Source organism: Salvia splendens, chromosome 7 (genome assembly GCF_004379255.2).
Source record: "Salvia splendens isolate huo1 chromosome 7, SspV2, whole genome shotgun sequence".
NCBI lineage: Eukaryota > Viridiplantae > Streptophyta > Magnoliopsida > Lamiales > Lamiaceae > Salvia > Salvia splendens.
Genome location: NC_056038.1, coordinates 14,838,911 through 14,857,672, shown reverse-complemented (window position 1 = coordinate 14,857,672; position 18,762 = coordinate 14,838,911). Strand labels below are relative to the sequence as shown.

The following is an 18,762-nucleotide window of genomic DNA, read 5'->3' as shown; positions in this document are numbered from 1 at the left end:
CATCGAATTCTCATTGGATCAATCCTATAATAACCCAAACCATTAACTTCTTGCGTGTTCGTATCAAATTTTCGTGTTATGTAAAAAATTGTCAGTCTTGTGCGAACACAAACAAACATTCTAGTACAAATACACCTTGTGCACTACGTTATATTCGTCACTACCTCATTCACACTGTCACTTTTTCTCCGTATAGTTCATCCCATAATCTTTCTATACCTTCTTCTTCACAAAACCAACTAAAACCAGAGCTCCGCCCGGCCCGCGACGCCTCCCGTTCATCGGGAACCTCCACCAGTTCCTGGCGGCCGGCAACCTCCCACCATATCTGACGAAACTCTCCAAGAAACACGGCCCCATTATCCACCTCAAACTCGGCTCCATCCCCCTCGTCGTCGTCTCTTCACCCAAATTAGCAGAACAAGTCTTGAAAACACAGGATTTATTATTCTGCAGCAGGCCTAAGTTTTGGGGGCAGCAGAAGCTCTCTTACCATGGACATCGCGTTCGCTCCCTGCGGACATTATTGGAGGGAGATGAGGAAGATCACATCGGTTCATCTCCTCAGCCTCAAGAAGATCCATGCCTTTCGTTCCATCCGCTACGAGGAGGTCTCTTGTATGATCGACAAGATTTCGAGCATCTGTGACGGTGAGAGTGAAGGGGCTGTGAATTTGAGTGAGATGGCTCTCTCGCTAGGCAGCAATTTGATATGCAGAATCGCTTTTGGGAGATGGTACGAATATAACGAATCGAAGCCACAAAGGTTTGGTGAGATTCTGAGAGAGGCTCAAGCTGTGATGGCGTCTCTGTCTGTATCGGATTTCTTTCCTTCGTTGAGTTGGGTGGATAGGCTCAATGGATATGCAGATTGGGTGGAGACGACTTACAAGAATCTGGATGAGTTCTATCAAGAGCTCATTGATGATCACCTTGATCCGAACATGAGGAAGGAGAAGGAGAAGCGGAAGGAGAAGGATATGGTTGATGTATTGCTACAGCTTAAAGAGGAGAAATCTGTGTCTTTTCATTTCAACTACAGGAATGTCAAAGAGAAGTTGGAATAGTGTTTGACATGTGATTACTTATTTTTGTTAGAATTTTGGACTTCCACATCACTAATTTAATGGGTATTCCAATTAAAGTGATCTATTAAAGATTAAAGTTTGAGCTAAAATGTATTTATTTGTTATGGAAATAAATATAGATATCATATGAGATTTTCTATTTGATGAGTGACCGAATAGAAAATAAAGGGTCTTATATTTAATATAAATATAAGCTACGGTTATGGTCCCCAGACGTCAGAAGAACGTTCAATATATCTGTATTCTCTCGGCAGACTATTGTGAAGGACGTCTCTAATCGTTTGGAAGATCCATAGTCACTGCAAAGCACGTTTAATTCGTTATGGATCAAGTTACGCTTCCGCTCTACAGTTTATGCTCCTTCTCCGTCGTTCTTGGTTAATCATCATAGAGCTTTATGTAATTGTTCACTCAATTATTCCAACAAGTGGTATCAGAGCCACTCTATTGATGATTCTCTGAGAATTGGAAAAGGAGAATTAAGGTTTTATGTTTTCGTTTGTCTTTTGGATCAAGAAATCAAATTTCTTGATATTAGGGTTTGTGGTTGTTTATTTAATTTTGGTAGCCGCCAATCGACTCTTATTTCACTAATGAATTGAATTATTCACGCCGGATTTGGTTATGGTGATTTCATGAGAAATTTAGGTGGTTTATATACACTGAAATGTTGATGTAATGTTGTGTGGCTATGTAACATTGCAAAATTCAGGTATCTGCTTTTGTGATGTATTGAGAATTGAATTGTCAATATTGCTTTGCACGCTTACCAATACGTGTTCTATTTGGGTTGATGATTTTGGTGAATCAATTGCGTATACTATGAATTAGATCGAGTTTCTGTTTTGTCATTCAATTACGGCCGCCGCATATGTTGGTTTTACTGGTTAAGTTTTGGTTACTGCTTGTGCACTGGTCCAGATTGTGTTGATGATGAATTGTTTTCTCAATTATTATCTGTATTGTGTCCTCTCGATTCTGTTTTTATCAAAAGGAATTTTGATGGATGAATTGAGTTGCAATTTGTGGCAATTCTATATGGAATGGAATTAATAGACATAATATGCACATGTACTGTATTGACTATTGAGTTTGTATGTCATAATAATTGAGATTTTTGGTTCTAGTCTAAATTAGAAGAAATCTCTTATTTTCATATTTATGCGTACTGTTAAGGTGAATTAATTTCTTAATTTACGGTGTGTAATGCACATTAAGGAATTTTAATGATAATTAATTCACATAAAGTCTCAATTAATTGGCTAATTAATTGGGAATTAAGAATTCTTTTGAGAATTTAATTAAATTTTTAAATTCAAATTTTTGGGTACATCTCATGTTCCTTATTTTCTACGAATGAGTGTGTATTTGACACGAAATATACATATACTTGTGGTAATAAATACGTGACAATTATTCGGTTTTCTTGTGAGTAGTGTGATGCTAAAAGGTGGACGCTACTTAACAGGATCTTATTGTCAGTGTTTAACCACTGTAAGGAGGTTGTCATTTACAAGTTCATATTACTGTCAAAAGACTTGATGTGAATGTTGTGCTCGGAACCTCGTAATGTTTTACTAATGTTCAAAGTAGATTAGTCGAAGCTAGATAATGCAAAAGTAACCTCTCTTGTCTAGACTTCTTTATTGCGAATGTTAGGACGGTATGTGTGTGTATTTTTATGCGGATGTTAGTCGGCCAAAAGGAAGATTAATGTTTGGCACGGAATACATACATACCTGTGGTGATAAATACGTGATAATTATTCAGTGTTCATGTGAGTAGTGTGATGCGAAAAGGTGGACACTTCTTGACCGATCTTATTGTCAGTGTTTGATCACTACGATGAGGTTATCAATTACAAAATCATATTACTGTCAAAAGACTTGATATGGATGTTGTTCCGGTACCTCGAGATGTTACCTTCTTATTTGAATTTTATTATGTGAGCATGACAATTATTTCGGTTTTGTTCTCTGTTCATTTATGATGTCTGCTTCTGCGTTTTCTTCCAACATGAATAATATGTTAGTGTTGAATGGGTCAAATTTTAAGGATTGCAATGATTATATTTTGATTGCTCTGAGTTGCATGGATCTGGATTACGCGCTAAGGATTGAGCAACTTACTTCTCCTACGGACGGTAGTACTTCTTATCAAAGGAGAAACTACGAGAAGTAGGAATACTCGAATCGTGTAATTCTACTGATCATTGGGTTTAGCATCCTTGAAGCCTTTCGAGGAACTGCATCTAAGTATATCACTAAGGCAATGAATATACTTTGCCAAAAATTAAGGAACGTTTTACGAAAAATATTATGGCTGAGACAAGCATGCTTGATCTCAATAAAGTATAAGGGCAAGGGCAACATAAGGGGGCACATTATGAAAATGTCTTACGTTGCTTCACTTAAGCTTGAATTCTAAAGACTTGCTTGTGCATTTGGTGTTGCACATCTGGTCAGTACCTCAAGAAATAAAGTAAAGGGTATTAAGAAAAAGTGTATTGAGAATGCTGCTATGGATAAGGGTTCATCACAAAAGAAACAACATAAGGATAATGATAGTTGTTTCGTTTGTGGTAAACAAGGATATATAAAGAAGAATTGTAAATATCACGCATGGCATGCAAAGGAAGTTACAATTCTTGTTTTGGTCTGTTTTGAAATTAATTTGGATTTAATCCCTAATGATATTTAGTGGGTAGATTCTGGTGCTACTGCTCACATAAGGTTATCAATGTAAGGCTTTCTGAGCTACCGAAAATCAATTGATGGTGAAAGATACATCTACGCGGGATATGACAAATCGGTGGAAGTATAGACTATTGGGCATTGTAGATTGTTGTTAAAGACTGGAATTATTCTGGTTTTGAAGGATACTTTATTGTACTGTCTTTAGACAGAATTTGGTTTCTATCTCTGCTTAGAACAAATTTGGTTTCTCTTCTTCATTCAGAAATAGTAAGTTTCTTTCTTCAAATAATTCCAATATTGTGGGCATTGTTTCCTTAAGTTAATATGACAATCTTTACATACCTAATTATGTTACTTCATATTCAAAAGCTTTACATGTTGAATTAAAGGGATTAAGCGAAAATTAAATAATGAAAATTCAGTAATTTGTGGCACAAGTATATAGGTCATATCTCGAAATAAAGGATTGTGAGGCTTGTATTAGATGATATATTGAATACACTTATCTTTTCAGATGGTGATTTGTGGGTTCAATGTATCGAAGGAAAGCAGACCAAACATAAGAAATTAAGTGCCGATAGAGGTACAGACGTCTTATAATTGATATATACGGACATTTGTGGATCATTCTCTTTGGTTTCATGGAATGGTCAACAATATTTTATATCAAGTATAGACGATTGTTGTCATTATGGGTACCTATATTTAACTAATGAAAGGTCTAAGGTTCTAGACAAGTTCAAAATATTCATGGCCAATGTTGAGCTCCAACTCGACAAAGGCATTAAGGAAGTCAAATCTGGCCCGTGGTGGCAAATACTACTATAGAAATTACTGCTCAAGTGAACAATGTCAAAGACCTTTTGTCATCTATTCGGAAGAGTGATCGTCCCTTAGTACACTATGTCGGGATCGCACAGAATGAGTGGTGTAGATGAAAGACGAAATATAACTCTTAAAGATATGTGAAGGAGTATGATTTATCATTCTTCTTTGTCACATTCGCCTTGGGGAAAGACATTAAAGACTATAGCATATATTTTCATTTGGTCATCCAGAAAAATTTAGGGATTTTTTAAATTTATGATCCCACAAGAGGAACTAATTTGGGACGAGATATATAGTATTCTTTGAGGATGTTGAGTTTGGGGGGAAGAATGTATTAAGGAATATTACTTTTGAGGAGGAGTCTGTATAGACACCTACTACTGCTTCTGACAATGTTAAGGTATCAATTACTATCATTGAAGAAGAAGCAGATTAACAACCTCAAGATGATATTGTTGTAAACATTCAATCTCATGTGGATGATGTCATTTAAAGTCAATCTCAACAACTTCAATTAAGACTCTCGTATATGGTACCAAAAATTTTATAAAGTAGTTCTTTCATTTGGATTTAGAAAGAATGATATTGATGGTTGTGTGTATCACAAGTTCAGTGGGAGCAAATGCATCTTTTTGGGGAATACTGCACAACACCAAGAATCACTCTCGAAGAAATTTAAGGTGAAAAATCTTGGGAGAACCTCTCTTTTGTATTTGGAATCAAAATAAATTGAGATAGCTCTCGAGATATTCTTCGGTTGTCGCAAAAGGGATATATTGAAAAAGTGCCTAAAGTATTTGAGATGCATAATTACAAGTAAAGAAATACCGCTATGACTAAGAGAGACAAACCTAGTCTCATTCAATGCCCTAAGATAAATCTTGAGATTTAGAAAATGCAGAAGGTTCCATATGCTTCAGCGATTGGGAGCCTAATGTGTGCTCGAGTGTGTATTAGACCCAATTTGGATTTAATTGTTTATATGTTGGGCAGATATCTCAATAACCCGACATGGATCATTAGGAAGCAGCAAAACGGTTTATGAGATATTTAGAGAGAACTAAGCATTACATGCTCACATACAAAAAATCAGATCTTTTGGAGAGATCTTTAGGCATTTTGATTCTGATTTTGTTAGATGTCAATACAGTAAATGATCCATTTTAGGTTACGTGTGTCTGTTGGCTATGGAGCCATTTCGTGGAGAAGTGCTGAGCAAACACTTGTAGCTACTTCTGCCATGACAACAGAATTCGTAACTTGTTTTGGGCATCTAGTTATTGAATATGACTGTGAAATTTTATCACTAAGCTGCATATTGTTAAAGGTATTGAAAGACCACTAATGTTATGTTGTGACAATAACCCTGCAGTATTGTATTCCAAACGACAAGAGCTCTGCTATGTCATAGTTTCTTGGTTGTAAATTAAAGTTCAGAATGGACAAATACCTATAGAGCATAAGGGAACGCATTTGATAGCAAATTTGTTCACTAAAGAACTAACACTCAAGGTCATTCATGGGCATGTAGCCCAAATAGGTGTTATGTTGTTTAAGGGTACTTCCGTTCAGTGGGAGTAATTTTGGTTATTGCTCTATATTGTGTTTTGAACATGAAGTTATAAACTCATGTTATTCTCTGCAGAAATAAAGTATTGTGTTTGTCCATTACTTTTGTAATTTGGTTTTGGTTTGATCTCACTAAGGATTTTGGAGGACTATTTGGAAATAGGCATGTATGATCACCTTGCATGAAATTTACATGCTACAGTCCATAATTGATATGTTGTTGATTATATTTGCATATGTGATTACTGATGGGCTTAATCATGAAAAAATATGGTGATTGCCTCTTTAGTCCTATGCCAGTATGGTTGATAATAAGATTGTTCGGAAATACACTATGTGATAGCACTTTTGAGCGCTCATTCGGTTAGTACACATTTATTTGGTGTCATGTGTTGCCCAAGTGGGAGATTGTTAGAATTTTGGGCTTCCACATGACTAATTTAATGTGTATGGCTATCTTTCAGTTGCCCAATTAAAGTGATATATTAAAGATTAAAGTTTGGGCTAACGTGTATTTATTTGTTATGGAATTAAGTGTAGATACCATATGAGATTTTCTATTTGATGAGGGACCGAATAGAAAATAAAGGGTCTTATATTTAATATCAATATAAGCTAGGGTTATGGTCCCCAGACGTCAGAAGAACGTTCAATATATATGTATTCTCTCGGCAGACTATTGTGAAGGACGTCTCTGATCGTTTGAAAGATCCATAGCAGCTGCAAAGCAATTCCACCGTTTAATTCGTTATGGATCAAGGTACGCTTCCGCTCTACAGTTTATGCTCCTTCTCCGTCGTTCTTGGTTAATCATCATAGAGAGCTTTATGTAATTGTTCACTCAATTATTCCAACAATTTTGTCTGCGTGTAGAATATATTCGTCAGAGCGACCGAAACAAGTGCAGCGACGACAGTTTGGGTGATGAAGGCAGCCAAGATCATGAATAAACTCCAGGAAGAAATCCGCAATTTGGAGACCAAAAAAGGGATAATAGAGGAAGATGATCTGGCTCGACTTTCATATTTGAAAGCAGTCATAAACGAGACATTTCGATTGCATCCTCTGATTCCAATCCTGATGCCAAGACAAGCGATGCAGAGATGCACTCTTCATGGCTACCAAATTGAGCCCAAAACAGTGGTTTAGGTTAACGCGTGGGCAGTTGCAAGAGATCCTGACTACTGGCAACATCCAGATGAGTTTGATTTATAGATGTATTTTGATTTTCATATAGTATCATTTAACTTGATTTATTTCTCTATATTCATGCTCACTTGTTTTTGGATTTAAAATAAAATATTAGTAGATTCATATATTTTAATTTTTGATTCGATTCGATTTTAAATAATTGAACGAAACAACAAATTGAATTATATAAGTATTCCCTCAGTCTCATTAAATATTAAACGTTTATTTTTTCATACGTGTTTTGGATAATAGTTAAAGTGGAGAAAAATTAAAATAAAAAAGAGGATAATGTAAAGTGGACTCTCCTCTACATTATTCTCGCTTACCTTATTTTTTCACCACTTTGGTTATTTATTATAATTATTTTAAAACAAGTGCAAAAAAAGAAACGTTTCATATTCAATGAGACAGAGGGAATATTAATTATTTTTTAAATATTATTTTAAATATTTTAAGAATATTATTAGTTTATTAAATTTCAGCACCGGGTAATTTGTATTTCTGGTTCCGACTCTTGACCAAGGGAGTACATAGTAGCCAAAGGAAGAAGCCATAATCGAATCAAATAGAGGGAGAACACACCGCTAATGACAGACCTAGGAAATATAGCTCGTGGGGTCAGACCAAAAATTTTATACTAGAATATAATACTACTATTTAAATAATAATAATATAATATATACTATTAAATAATTATTTTAGTCATTTTTATTATCCTTATTATGTTTTTGTTACAATTGAAAACAAAATTAAAACTTGAATTAAATCAATTAACTATGCTAATTAACATTTTTTAATATTTAACATATTTATAGGATCTACTAAAGCTATATGTTATATAAAATAAACAATCACATATTAAATATATTAATTACACTAGTTTATAGCATAAAACTAAAAATTAATAATATAAAAATTATAATAAAAATATATTCCTAGATTTACAAAATCGCCGCCCTCTCTTCTTCCAATGGATTATGCAACAGTTTTCTACAAATTAAAAATTCACGCTTCCCTCTTCACTAAATTTTTACAGTATCTTTAAATTTATTCTTCTCTAAATTCCCTTCCTACTTAATTTTTATAATCGACAACAATGGTTTCTCTATATTTCTATACTCTCATCTCATTTATTCTCTAGTTTGTAGAGGCGAAGTTGTCGTACATGGGGTCGACAATAAAATTATATATCCTCTAGCTTAGGGACATAAAGGTGATTCGCTCCCCCCAGGCGCCCCCATAACCCGGCCCGACATCGCTATGGAGGGGTTCAAACACGGTACCTCAGCGGCCCATTAGGTGGGAGGAACTTACACTGGTAACCAGCACACAAGGAGCCACCACAGTGGTGAAACTCCCACACTGCGGCTGCCAGCATTCGATCCTGTCTGCTTAGGGACAATCTACCACCCAGGAACCAACTGAGTTAAGCCCGTGCGGGCATTCTATATCCTCTAGCGTTCGCGCACGACGCTGTTGTCGGTTTATCTTTGAGAGTGAGGTTAACGTTCCATGTACATCTTCATATCTGATCACATTGCTAATTTGCACGCCTGAATCCTGCCAAAAAAAAAACTAACCAATATTACTCACTGAATTACAATGAAAATAGTTGCAAGTACTCCTTTTGTCCACCGTTAAAATAATCATTTTGTCATATGGTTCGTTCATGATTTAAAAAACCATTTTTTTTCACTTTTGGTACAAACCCCGCATTCCACTAAATTTAACACACTCACAATCCACTATAAAACTAATACTATAAAAAATAGGGCCGCAATTAACTTACTTTCTCCATTTACTTTTCTTTAATTATAAAGTTAAACAATTTCTTAAAATTCGTACCGAGTCAGAATGACTCTTTAAAGGGTGGACGGAGGGAGTAGTATATATCTTACCTAGCTAGGACAATTAGTGTGGTCGGGGCAGTAATTTTGATCAATAGTAATTGGATATTTGGCATTGTCAATCACAATATGTTGGAAATACACGTCTTTCACAAATCCATTCTGAGTTCCTCTAAACGTCGCCGTTTTGACAGTCACATTCTGCACTCCCGCCTCTTGCAAACTCCAACCTAGACTCCCTATGCTGCACAAATCAACGATTTTCAATAATATTTCTACTAGTAAACTCAAAAATTAAGAGTGGAATTAAACTACTTAATATGATTAATCTTTGGTGATGGAATTGATACCTTATCCCGTGACCGGGGCCGCAAAAGAGGTTCTCGATCCACAAGTCGGAGGAGCCAGGTCCAATCGAGACACAGTCATCACCGGTGCCGATGCATGAGCCCAAGATAGTGACGGCCGATGACTGCTCAACGTGAATTCCGTCGGTGTTGGGGCTGTCTCCATCGGCCGTGGAGGATCTAGGGGGGGCAGGAGGGGGCGGTCGCCCCCTCTGTGCGACTATTTTTCCCTTATCGGGATGTAAATTTACCATGTCCGCCCCCTCCGTTTGCCTCCGGCGTCGCCCCGAACAATAAAAAAAATAGCCATGTCCGCACTAAACCAAGCTAATACTATATATTCCGCCCCCTTCATTTCCGGATCCTGGATCCGCCACTGCATCGACGGATATTTCATGTTGATGAGATTTTCGTTGTGACATCCATAAAATGTGAAAGTGAAACATTTGACTGTTTAAGGATGATAGTGCATTGATGTTGAAATAAATAAACTTGATTGATGTCTCTCTAGAAGAGCCAAGAGAAACAAAGAGGAATAGATATTTTGCTAGACATCTCTAGCTCATTCCACCGACCTAGTATAGCATGTCAAAGTATTTACTAAATAATAGTACAGTATACTTTAAGATTCTAGACTTTGGTGGCTAGAATCATGTAGCCGACATAGGAAAAGTAATTAGGCATATTAAATATTGTAATAGTGTAAAAAAAATCTAGTGCTAGAACACTCTAGCAAAATTTATGTCGGTAGAATAACCGACTTATTTTCATATATATAGGCAATGCCTTTGCTGAAGGATGTATTTAGTGTACAACAAAAAAAATGTGTAGTGTGTATAAAAGAGAGTATTTCCCACATAAACCATTTCCCATATATTCAGTGGCGAATCCAGGATTTTTCATTTGCGGTACGATAAATAATTATAACGATTCGAAGTTTCAAAATCTGACCAATCGTTTTTATTTTATTTAATTTTTCTTGCTAAATATTTATACTTGTAATTTTAATATAAAAATATGATATAGATGTGCACTAGAAAAAAAATCGGAAAGATAAAAACTAACGAACGAAACAACATGCATTAGAAGAGAATCAAAATCTATTAAAATGTTTAAAAACTAAAATTATAAAAAGTGTCCAATTGTTTGGAAAAAATAGAAAAATGAATGAACGAAACATGCATTAGAAGAGAATACAAATCTATTAAAATATTTAAAAACTAAAATTATAAAAAAAGTGTCCAATTTTTTGAGAAAAACAGAAAAATGAATGATGTGAGTTGTGTTGGTTTTGAATCCAATTGAATATTTTAAAACAAAAAAAATAAATATATACTATGCATTAGATAGATTTCCTCTTTCAAAAGCATTTTAGAATATTTAAAAAGACAAGTAAATATATAAAAAATGCAATATTTGAAGATACAAAAATATAGGAAAATGAAGAAGGCGCTAGTGATGAGAATCGAACCCTGACCTCCAGGGTGAGAGGCAGAGATAAATACCACTACACCACCTACGCGAAGTTGTTTTGGGGGTACAGTTGTACCCCTTTGTTCCCATGTGGATCCGCCACTGCATATATTCCACCCATTCTCTCCTCAAATATTTCCTCCGAACTAAATTAATCCTCCAATATATTTCCTATATTCCAACAAAATGGTACCAGAGCCATAAGTTCCCACCTATAGCATGGCTAACTTGCCGTCGTTTCAAGTCCCCATGCTCAATAAGAGCAATTTCGATAATTGGAGTATTAAGATGAAAGCGTTATTGGGAGCCCATGACGTTTGAGAGATCGTGGAGAGTGGCTATGAGGAGCCACAAGATGAGACCGCTCTATCCCAACAACAAAGGGATAGATTGCGAGATGCGAGAAAGAGAGACAAGAAGGCTCTCTATCTCATCTACCAAGCTCTAGGGGACGACGATTTCGAGAAGATCTCGAGTGCAAGCACCGCCAAAGAAGCGTAGAAGAAGCTCCAAATCTCGTGTATTGGAGCGGATCGAGTAAAGAAGGTACGTCTCCAAACTTTAAGAGGAGAATTTGAATCTTTGCATATGAAAGAGTCTGAATCAATTTCGGATTACTTTTCAAGAGTCTTGGCGGTGTCAAATCAAATGAAAAGAAATGGTGAAAAATTGGAGGATGTTAGAATTATGGAAAAAATATTGCGTTCTCTAACTCCTAATTTTGAGCATATAGTAGTTACAATTGAAGAAACAAAAGATTTAGAGGAAATGAGTATCGATCACTTATTGGGATCGCTACAAGCATATGGGGAGAAACAAAAGAAGAAACAGGAAATTGTGGAGCAACTTTTAAAGTTGCAAGTGAGCCCAAAGGAGAAAGGAGAAAGTTCGGGCAGTGGTGGTGGTCGACAAGGAAGAGGTCGCGGACAAAGACAAGAGCACGGTCGTGGCCGAGGATATGCTCGTGGACGTGGACGAGGATATTTTGCAAATAATGAAGAAAGAAAGGAGTTCCCAAATAAGGGACGAGGAAGGAGTTCCCCACAGTCGAGGTACGATAAATCTTCAATAAAGTGTTACAATTGTCATAGATATGGGCACTATGCTTCCAAGTGCAGAGACACAAAATCAAAAGTTGAAGAGAAGGCTAATTACGTGGAGAATACGAATGAAGAAAATGGTTGTGTCCTTCTAGCTTATAAAGGAGAAGCTGAGAGAAAAGATGATACGTGGTACCTCGACACAGGAGCGAGCAACCATATGTGCGGGAACAAGAGCATGTTCGTGGAGCTTGATGAATCAGTAAGTGGCAATGTCTCCTTTGGTGATGAATCTAAAATTCCAGTTAAAGGGAAAGACAAGATACTAATTCGTTTGAAGAATGGAGCTCATGATTTTATTTCTAACGTATATTACGTGACCAATATGAGAAATAATATATTGAGTCTTGGACAACTCTTAGAGAAAGGTTATAATATTCATATGAAAGATTATAGCCTTTCAATAAGAGATGGCAAAAATAATTTGATCGCCAAAGTGCCAATGTCCAAGAATAGAATATTTTTATTAAATGTGCAAAATGATGTGGTGAAGTTTCTTCAAGCATGCTACAAAGATAAGTCTTGGTTGTGGCATCTTCGATTTGGGCACCTGAATTTTGGTAGCTTAAAATTGCTATCAAATAAAGAAATGGTACGAGGATTACCGCCCATCAAGCACCCCGATCAACTTTGTGAAGGATGCTTACTTCGGAAGCACTTCAGAAAGCCATTCCCAAAGGAGTCAAGTTCGAGAGCTCAGAAACCATTGGAGTTAATCCATGCAGACGTGTGTGGACCAATCAAGCCAAGCTCCCTCGGTAAAAATAATTATTTCCTACTATTTATCGATGATTTTTCAAGAAAGACGTGGGTATATTTCTTGAATCAGAAATTAGAAGCATTTGATGCTTTCAAGAGGTGCAAGGCTGCCGTAGAAAAGGAAAGCGGTCTACAGATCAAAGCATTGAGGACCGATCGAGGTGGAGAATTCACATCCGGGAAGTTTCAAGAATTTTGTAAAGAAAGAGGAATTCGGTGGCAATTAATGGTTCCAAGATCCCCCCAGCAGAATGGAGTGGTCGAACGAAAGAACAGGACTATCGTTGAGATGACTCGGAGTATGCTAAAGACGAAGAATTTGCCCAAGGAGCTATGGGCAGAAGCAGTGGCGTGCGTTGTATACCTGTCTAATCGGTCTCCAACCAGAAGTGTGTGGGGAATGACTCCTCAAGAAGCTTGGAGCAGAAGAAAACCAGGGATCGCACACTTGAGAGTGTTCGGGAGCAAAGCCTATGCACATGTACCGGATCAAACGAGGAGTAAACTCGATGACAAAAGCAAGCCATTCATCTTCATCGGGTATGACTCTAACACGAAAGGCTATAAGCTATATGATCCAACTTCGCAGAAAACAATGATTAGCCGAGATGTGGAGTTCGATGAAGAATGAGTATGGGATTTCGGCTCGGACAATGACACCACTTCCATACCTCCATTTGGAGATCCAAGAATAGACGAGCAATTAAGAGAGGAGCAACAAGAACAAACAACTCCACCTGCATCTCCTGCTACATCTGTTGAAGGCTCGCCGCCATCTTTCTTGAACGAAAGAGCCACACAACGCGCATGAAATTTGGCTGAAGTGTATGACGACACTGAAAGGTTAGAAGATCTTACCTTATTCTGCTTATTTGCTGATTGTGAACCAGTCAACTATGAAGAAGCTGCAGAAAATAAAAATTGGCGAGTCGCAATGGATGAAGAGATTAAAGCTATAGAGAAGAATGATACGTTGGAGTTGGTGACACTACCAAAGGGACACAAGGCCATTGGAGTTAAGTGGGTGTATAAAATTAAGAAGAATTCCAATGGTGAAGTTGAAAGATATAAAGCAAGACTCTTCGCAAAAGGATATAGTCAAAGAGCCGGAATCGACTATGATGAGGTATTTGCTCCTGTCGCTCGGTTGGAAACTATTAGACTAATACTCTCTCTTGCAGCCCAAAATAGATGGAAGATTTATCAAATGGATGTAAAGTCGGCTTTCTTGAATGGATTTCTTGATAAAGAAGTCTACAACAAACAACCTGATGGTTACGTGGTGAATGACCAAGAAGACAAAGTTTTGAAGTTGAAGAAAGCCTTGTACGGGCTAAAGCAAGCACCAAGGGCATGGAATAGCAGGATCGACAAGTATCTTGTAGATAACGGCTTTACCAAATGCCCACATGAACATGCGCTCTATGTGAAAAGTAAAGGAAATGATGTCTTAATAGTGTGCTTGTATGTGGACGATCTCATTTTCACAGGAAACAATCCAAGCATGTTCGAGGAATTCAAGAAGGCCATGACTGACGAATTCGAGATGACGGACATTGGGCTGATGGCATACTACCTCGGTGTGGAAGTGAAGCAACTTGAAGATGGAGTATTCATCACACAAGAACACTATGCAAATGAGATTTTGAAGAAATTCAAAATGGAGGATTGAAAGCCAATCAACACGCCGGTGGAGTGCGGGGTCAAGCTATCTAAGAACGACAAAGGAGAAAAGGTGGATCCGACACTATACAAGAGCTTGGTTGGAAGCCTACGGTACTTAACTTGCACAAGGCCAGATATATTGTACGCTACTGGGCTCGTAAGTCGCTACATGAAAAATTCAACTACTTCAAGGCGGCAAAGAGGATACTCCGCTATCTCAGAGGTAGGATCGACTATGGTCTATTTTATTCACTCACTAATGATTACAAGCTTGTTGGCTATAGCGATAGTGATTGGGGCTGGAGACAATGATGACCGAAAGAGTACAAGTGGATATGTGTTCTACATGGGAGACACTGCCTTCACTTGGATGTCTAAGAAACAGCCAATTGTCACACTATCAACATGCGAAGCCGAATATGTGGCCGCAACCTTCAGTGTTTGTCATGCGGTTTGGCTCAGAAGCTTATTGGCGGAGCTCGGGTGGTCACAAAAGGAGCCAACAACTATTTTTGTAGATAACAAGTCGGCGATTGCACTCTCTAAGAATCCAGTATTCCACAACCGAAGCAAGCACATCGACATTCGATTTCACTACATCAGAGAATGTGTTGCGAATCAGGAGATTCAAGTCAAGTATGTGAAATCACAAGATCAAGTCGCTGATATCTTCACAAAGCCCCTCAAATTCGAAGATTTTATCAAGATAAGGATGTTGCTCGGAATGACAAATCAAGTTTAAAGGGGGTGTTGAAATAAATAAACTTGATTAATGTCTCCACCTTCTAGAAGAGCCAAGAGGAACAAAGAGGAATAGATATTTTGCTAGACATCTCTAGCTCATTCCACCGACCTAGTATAGCATGTCAAAGTAATTACTAAATAATAGTACAGTATACTTTAAGATTCTAGACTTTGGTGGCTAGAATCATGTAGCCGACATAGGAAAAGTAATTAGGCATATTAAATATTGTAATAGGGTAAAAAAAATCTAGTGCTAGAACACTCTAGCAAAACTTATGTCGGTAGAATAACCGACTTATTTTCTTATATATAGGCAAGGCCTTTGCTGAAGGATGTATTTAGTGTACAACAAAAAAAATAAGTGTGTAGTGTGTATAAAAGAGAGTATTTTCCACATAAACCATTTCCCATATATTCCACTCATTTTCCCCTCAAATATTTCCTATATTCCAACAATTGATACTTATGTTGTTTGAGTTATAGTTTGCTAAACTCTGCATAGGAAAAAAATAGAAGATGAATAAGTACTATTGCATGGGAAATATTTAAATTCACATTTGACATTTTTTATATATCCACAATATCTTACTTGGATTTCTTTAACAAATTTTTTTAAGTTGAAAATGTCATATATGTGCAATAACCAAGTAGTAAGAGTTATTGAAACGTAAAATGTGAATTCTTGGATACCGAATCATCATTTGGGTGCCAAAATATTTTGTTACGACACGAATATGAATTTTCAAAATTGTTGAGTAGGTTTGTGTGTAGTGTATGCATGCAATGTGTATGTATGCGCAGTGTGTCTATGAAGGTGCAGTGTGTGCAGCGTGTGTGAAGGTGGCCAATTTTATAGTAACTATTTGGAATTCTAGGTATATACTTTTAATATGGAAATCAAATTGTGAAATTTGGATGAATTGAAATTTTAATTCAATTCCAAATCTAAAGAAATTGCGACAATACCAAACATTGAATTTGGAACTGAAGGTTCCAATTTCAATTCCGTAGGTCCAATTCCTTGATACCGTACGGAGCTTGTTTAAATTTCACCAATACAAACCACACATACGATTAATAATTACCTAAGAATATAATAAAATTTAAAATTAGTACGGTCAACTAACCGTTGCTCCCTTGGGGCAATTCTGGCCGGAGTTCTTGCAAGCCCATAGCACTGCCCCTTTACCGCCTAGGGTTCCTCCGTATATGGAAACTCCGGTGACCTTCTCGAACTTCAACCACGTGCCGGAATTCCCTATCACGCTATAGTTATTCGGAGCTACAAGAGTGCCATCTATCCGAATAGTGATTTCCTTGTTCTTGCACAACTTGCCGGAAAATACTACATTTCGCAGAAGATATCGTCCCCCCGGAACGTAAATTGTTGCCGGTTTTGTGGCGGCGCAGGCGGCACTCCACGCAGTAAGGAAAGCCTTTGTGCAGTCGGATTTTCCGTTCGATTTTGCTCCGAAACTCTTCACATTGTAGCTGAGAGTTGCATAAGATGTGTAGAAAAAGAAGGTGATGATAATCAAGATGACAATTTGTGTTTCTTTGTTGCTAATCATTTTATATGTTGTTTGTTTTTGCGTTTGTGTGTGTATTTATAAGCCTTGTGTATACGATAATTGCTTCCTAATTATTATAAGTAGTGATTTTATTCATGCACGATCGTGATAATTATAACCTAGTCATGCATATAACTTAAAATTATTTACTTTAAACAGAATTTAAATATATGGAGAAAAATAAAATGAAACATAGAAGCATTTTAATACACTAAATCAGCTTGGAGGTATATATTTGATCATTGACTACACTACACATGTAAACGAAAATTGACGCTGTAGATATGTGTATGTGTTGATAAAAATGAAGATAATTTTGATAAATTGAGTACCTATCTATATGAGTTTTATGAGCTATAAATTAACCTTTTCCATGTATATCTCAAGGGATCTCTGCATGTTAAACTAAAAAAATTATAAGTATTAATTTCTATAAATTATGGTAATTAGTCAATCCTCTCCCATGTGCTAATAATAATTGTTAATCATATACAAATTTCTTCTTTATTTGTTTATATATGTGTCATCTCATCAGAGGATTATAACATTCTCTACTGAATTAAAAAAATGCTTAGTCAATCGTCATTGCGAAACCCATGTGCTACTAATAATTCTAAACCATATGAAAAAATCTCTAATAGTACTATTTTTTAAAATTTTCATATCAGCTGACAAGCTGATTGTGTTCATTATAGTATTAATTAACATTCTCCAATGATTTCACACTGACAAACGGCAAAGGAAAGGAATTTGGGGTAAAGCTTGATAGTTTCTCATTACCACCGTATGAATTAAATAGGAGTTACAAGATCTTGTATATGGTAATTAAATCATTATACTCTATATATGATTTGAATCAATCCCTTGATGTAGGGAATTGATTCTTAATTTATTCTTTCCTAACTTAATCAAATCTTCTCCTTTATTCTAACACTCCCCCTCAAATTGAGTTGTGGGATCCCCGATACTCAATTTGCCAAGAACATATTCAAGACTCCTCGAGCTAACCGCCTTGGTCAATATATCCGCTAACTAGTCTTTCGAACGCACAAATGGAAATTCGATCACTCCCTCTTCAATCTTTTCCTTGATGAAGTGTCTATCCACCTCAACGTGCTTTGTTCGGTCATGTTGTACGGGATTCTCTGAAATGCTTATCGCAGTACAATTGACTCTTACTTGGAACAGAATCAATCTCTGTCATCAATTTCCTTAGCCACATGATCTCAGTCAGACTACTCTTAATTCCTCTAAATTCTGCCTCTGCACTAGACAAGGCTACCACATTCTACTTCTTGCTCTTCCACGTCACCAAGCTACCTCCAACGAATGTAAAGTAGCCTGAGGTCGATCTTCTATCCACTGGGTTACCTGCCCAATCTGCATCAGTATACCCATGGATTTCTAAGCTTCCATTTTTCTTGAACACTATTCCATGTCCAACGGTTCCCTTCAAATATCGAACTATCCTCAGTGCAGCCTCTAAATGTTCAGCCTGGGGTTGGTGCATAAATTGACTTACCACTCCTACCGCATAAGCAATATCAGGTCTAGTGTGAGATAAATAGATGAGTCTCCCAACTAAACGCTGATAACGCCCTCGATCTGCTGCCTCAGCTCCATCTTGTATCTTCAAGCCATGATTTTGCACAATCGGGGTCTCGGCTGGTTTACACTCTAGTAGGCCTGTCTCTGCTAGGATGTCCAAGATATATTTCTTCTGCCTCAAAAATATCCCTCGCGGTGATCGAAGGACTTCAATCCCCAAAAAATACTTAAGGTCACCTAAATCCTTCATCTCAAATTCCTTGAAAAGCTTCTCCCTCAAACTCTTAATTTCCTCTACATCATCGCCTGTAATAATCATGTCATCAACATACACGA

The 18,762-nt window shown here is 36.9% G+C and overlaps 2 protein-coding genes across 2 annotated transcripts; one reads left to right on the top strand and one right to left on the bottom strand.

Moving 5' to 3' along the window:
* The first annotated feature begins 494 nt into the window (after positions 1 to 494).
* Positions 495 to 1,067, top strand: LOC121810461 (cytochrome P450 71A1-like). The gene has a single exon (XM_042211227.1). It carries the CDS (start codon positions 495 to 497, stop codon positions 1,065 to 1,067), a length of 573 nt encoding a protein of 190 aa, XP_042067161.1.
* A 15,358-nt stretch (positions 1,068 to 16,425) lies between these two features.
* LOC121810460 (polygalacturonase-like) lies at positions 16,426 to 16,878 on the bottom strand. Its single transcript, XM_042211225.1, has one exon. The coding sequence runs from the start codon at positions 16,876 to 16,878 to the stop codon at positions 16,426 to 16,428; it is 453 nt and encodes a 150-aa protein (XP_042067159.1).
* Between the last annotated feature and the right edge of the window lie 1,884 nt (positions 16,879 to 18,762).